Source organism: Lagopus leucura, unplaced genomic scaffold (genome assembly GCF_019238085.1).
Source record: "Lagopus leucura isolate 7727_CA_CO unplaced genomic scaffold, USGS_WTPT01 34856-0_obj-0_obj, whole genome shotgun sequence".
In the NCBI taxonomy this organism is placed as follows: domain Eukaryota; kingdom Metazoa; phylum Chordata; class Aves; order Galliformes; family Phasianidae; genus Lagopus; species Lagopus leucura.
The window spans coordinates 1-1,562 of record NW_024962677.1 but is presented as its reverse complement, the minus strand read 5'-3'; the positions used below and the strand labels follow the sequence as shown (position 1 = coordinate 1,562).

At 60.9% G+C, this 1,562-nt stretch overlaps 1 protein-coding gene across 1 annotated transcript; it reads left to right on the top strand.

Moving 5' to 3' along the window:
- Window positions 1-282: 282 nt before the first annotated feature.
- On the top strand, window positions 283-1,549 carry LOC122190734 (mucin-16-like; the record flags this gene model as incomplete). Its single annotated transcript, XM_042890825.1, has 5 exons — window positions 283-455; window positions 547-585; window positions 817-959; window positions 1,073-1,140; window positions 1,536-1,549. Coding segments are annotated over 5 exons (437 nt in total), but the record flags the coding sequence as incomplete, so codon positions are not given.
- Window positions 1,550-1,562: the final 13 nt, after the last annotated feature.

The following is a 1,562-nucleotide window of genomic DNA, read 5'->3' as shown; positions in this document are numbered from 1 at the left end:
CGGCCCTTGGAGCCTCCCCTCGCCGCCAGACCCCTAAGCCTCGGGTCATGGTGTTGAGCAAAGAACGACTCCACAGTCTCCTCCTGCCCACGGCTTCCAGAAACAAAGCCGTACTTTCAGTGGAGGCAGGAGTGAGTAGAAGGGAGCCCCAGCTCGGCCTGACCGGGCAGTGCCGAGCATGCATTCACGGAGACGCACACGTTCAGCAGCCGCAAAGCCTGTCGACCTTGGAGCAATGAGGTGCAGAAGCCAGGTGCTCAGGCATGGCTTTCTGTTTGGCAGGTCCCTGAGGCAAGGCGACAACACAGGCGTGGACCTCGTCTGCAGCTACAGGAAGGAGCCCTCCAGCCCTGACTTGGACAGGGTGGGCCTTTACCACGAAGTGAGCAACAAGACCAGAGCCGTCACGCGCCTGGGCCCCTACAGCCTGGACAGGACCAGCCTCTACGTCAACGGTGAGCAAGGCCTCTCCTGCTGCCTCCCTCTGGCCCTCCACCTTCCCCCCACGGAGCTCCAGCTCATGTCTCTCTCTCTCTCTCATTCCAGGTTACAACGAACAGCCAGTGATGCGGCCAGTGACGCCCAGTGAGTACCACACTGGGGCAGGATGCACCCAAAAGGCAACGGGTGCCTCGCGGGGCCTCTCGTCCCATGAGCTCGTGAAGCCTGGGACAAGTGCAGAACCCGCCAGACGTTGCCATCACAGCGACGGCTGGGGAGGAGAAATAGCTGGCCAGGCACCACTGCCTTGGCCCTCCCACAGCCTTCACAGCCGTCCTCCCGCACCCTCTCACTCCCCATCTGTGCTTCTTGCAGCTCCCACTCGGCCACCAACCACACCTCCAGGCCTCGAGCGTTTCACCGTCAACTTCACCATCACCAATCTCCCCTACGATTCCGACCTGCACGTTCCTCACTCGGCAAAGCTCAACAGCACCCAGAGGGTCATGACCACCTTGGTACGTAACCTGCAACGCTGCCAAGGCCGGAAGGGGAGCTTGCCTGACACTGGCTCTGGAAAGTATCCAGCGATGCAAGCAGGCTTCTCATCACAAACCTTTCTCGTTGCCAGCTCAACCGCCTTCTCAAGGACACCAGCATTGGCCCCAATTTCCTTGGATGTGCAACGACAGCCTTCAGGTAGGGGTGGCCACCCAGGGTCCCTGCTCAGATGCCAGCACTCGCGGTCCCACCACACTTCCGCTCTGTCACCACCAACACCTTCTCCCTGCTCTCATTCTCCCTCACGACCTCGGCCCTTGGAGCCTCCCCTCGCCGCCAGACCCCTAAGCCTCGGGTCATGGTGTTGAGCAAAGAACGACTCCACAGTCTCCTCCTGCCCACGGCTTCCAGAAACAAAGCCGTACTTTCAGTGGAGGCAGGAGTGAGTAGAAGGGAGCCCCAGCTCGGCCTGACCGGGCAGTGCCGAGCATGCATTCACGGAGACGCACACGTTCAGCAGCCGCAAAGCCTGTCGACCTTGGAGCAATGAGGTGCAGAAGCCAGGTGCTCAGGCATGGCTTTCTGTTTGGCAGGTCCCTGAGGCAAGGCGACAACACAGG